This window comes from Varanus komodoensis, unplaced genomic scaffold (assembly GCF_004798865.1).
Source record: "Varanus komodoensis strain SLA01 unplaced genomic scaffold, ASM479886v1 scaffold62, whole genome shotgun sequence".
Lineage (NCBI taxonomy): Eukaryota > Metazoa > Chordata > Lepidosauria > Squamata > Varanidae > Varanus > Varanus komodoensis.
The window spans coordinates 188,968-191,643 of NW_025336248.1; the positions used below are offsets into that span (position 1 = coordinate 188,968).

Consider the following 2,676-nt stretch of genomic DNA (forward strand, 5'->3'; position numbering starts at 1 on the left):
GAAGGAAAGGCATTTCTGGACATTTTGTTTCAGGTTCAAAAATTACTTGGCTGGGTTTGGATACTGTGAACTTTGGCTAAAGAATGAAATTTTCTGTTTCACAGGAGGCAACAAAATCACTTTACACACTTAGCAAACACATATACACACCTTCCCATGAATTAAATAAAACATTGAAAACATTATTTCTCAGAAGAAATCATCTGACTCCCCCCCCCCCATTAGCGAGCCAAACTGAGTTTTGAGGGATGAAAACTGATGTTAGAGAAAGCTTTCTTTAGAGCACCCTTAAACTCTTGGTTTCTCAAACAGTAAATGAAAGGGTTCAGCACTGGTGTGACAATAGTGTACATAACAGAAACCAATTTGTTAAGGTTGAAAGGGTGGATCCTCTTTGGTTGTGCATACATAAAGAGAGTGGCTGAGAAGAAAATGGTGACCACAGTGAGATGAGCAGTACAAGTGGAGAAGGCTTTCTTCTGGCTCTGGGCAGTAGGAATACGCAAAATGGTTCCAATAATATAGACATACGATATTATAGTAACTGAGAGTGGGATCAACAGAATTATCAAGGCCAAGATGAAATCCACTATTTCGGCAACTGTCATATCTTCACAAGACATATTTAGCAAAGGTGAAATATCACAAAAGAAGTGGTTGATGACTTTGGGGCCACAGAAGGGCAGTCTAGATATGAAGACAACCTTTAGCATTGAAGCCAAGAAGCCAGTTAGCCAGGAACCCCCAGCTAACTTCATGCAGAGGTGTTGGGTCATGATGGTTGAATAGTGCAGTGGGTTGCAGATGGCTACGTATCGGTCATATGCCATCACTGCCAGAAGAACACACTCTGTACATAGGAGGGAGCTAAAGAAGTAGAGCTGTGCCATGCATCCTTCAAATGTAATGGTCCTGTCTTCCACTAGGATGTTGGCCAATAGCTTTGGAACAATAACATTAATGTACCATGTCTCCAAAAAGGAAAGATTGGTGAGGAAGAAATACATGGGTTTATTAAGCTGAGGGTGGTTTTTGATCACAACAATGATAACTATATTTTCCAGCAGTGTCAGGATATAGACCGTAAGGAATATCGCGAACAGAAGCACCTGCAGTTCCATGGTGGTTGGAAATCCAAGTAGAATGAATTCCTCAATGTGAGTCTTATTCTTATGATCCATAGACCTGCAGTAATGGAAGAAAGTGTGTTGCATGTGAGGAAGGAAAAAAGGGCGATGATATTCTGCTTGGAAATGGCAACAAATTTTGCATATATAAAATTAATAAAAGGGAAAGATTTAAAACATCAAAAACAGGAAATGATCAATTGCCATCTACATAAGCTCCATGTGATGCATCTTGCTCTCTTCAAAGTTCATGGAAGGCATCTCTGTTTTGTTTAGTCCATATTCATGTATTTTACTCTAAAGCTTTGTAGTTCAGTAAGAGTGATTTGCCAAGGCTCTGGTTCCTACATATCAAAAGAATATTGGATTTTTAAAGGATCATATAGCACAGTGGCACATTTACCTTTAATTCCATGACTGCTTTTCCATCAAGTTACATATGGCAATTTGGAGAGAATGCAATTTGTCAGTCAATCAATTTACCTCTTACAATCATAATTTATCCACCTCTCAAAACAAATAAACTAGCAAAGTAACAAAACAAAATCAAATCTAACTTGGATTAAAAGGAAGTGTATAAAAATACATGAAAAAATAAGCATAGATAAAAATTAATGAATGCCAGACCTATTTCAATTGAATGGACTGCACTCTACCGCAGGATATTTAATAGCTTGCATAAACTTCCTAAACTTCTCAGTACCTACTTGTAATGGGTTACAAAAGTATTCACCAATTTGAACCTTTTTTTTTTGTTCTTGTTTTAGAATTCATATTCCACAAAAATATTATGAGTCATGAATATTGAGGCAAAAATATTCTATAACTCAGTATTCGCCAGTCAGCCTTGTTTAGTAATTTGCATGCTTTAAAATGTTGTCAACTATTATTTCGGAGGAATACTAAGAAACTTTACTTCATGGTAAATACAGGTTTTAAAATGTGGGTGCAATTCTCAAATGAATATTGCACTCTACATGCTGGATGGAAGGAAGGAAGGAAGGAAGGAAGGAAGGAAGGAAGGAAGGAAGGAATCCTGCAAATAGGTAGTTTTTCCTAGACAGCTATGCTTGGGAGGAGTACAACTTTTTCTGTCTAAATATGCATAAGGTTGCCTTGAACAATGAATGAAATTTTACAGAAAATAATGTTCACTATTTCTTTTTTTTTTTTTCTGTTTTGTACATATGCATGCTCAAAAAACCACTGGTACCCTGTAGCTGCTGTCCAGAAAGTCCAGAGCCAGCTTTGAAATCTGATGGAAGTTCTAGTGGCATATAAGAAGCTTCTGTACTGATGGACTATCTCAAATTAAAATGATAGAATTCTGAGGAATCAATATTCTAAATGGTTCCCATACCTTCTAGGATTCTTTATTTTGATATAAATCAGTATTCTGACATGCTGAAAAACAACTGTGCTCATCCTCTTTTCTGAGATTTTATGTACCAAATTGCCTTAACTAGCTCTTCTGGACTGGTTGTGCCATGTAACTACCACCAGGATATTGGCATTTTGGTTACTTGTATAGCTTAAGACATGCAAAGAG

General features: G+C 37.0%; 1 protein-coding gene across 1 annotated transcript; it reads right to left on the bottom strand.

Moving 5' to 3' along the window:
- Positions 1–221: 221 nt before the first annotated feature.
- LOC123033379 (olfactory receptor 6B1-like) lies at positions 222–1,181 on the bottom strand. Its single transcript, XM_044449983.1, has one exon. It carries the CDS (start codon positions 1,179–1,181, stop codon positions 222–224), a length of 960 nt encoding a protein of 319 aa, XP_044305918.1.
- Between the last annotated feature and the right edge of the window lie 1,495 nt (positions 1,182–2,676).

Excerpts from the sequence above, each read along its gene's own strand:
- LOC123033379 (XM_044449983.1), bottom strand. The coding sequence starts at position 1,181 with ATGGATCATAAGAATAAGACTCACATTGAGGAATTCATTCTACTTGGA.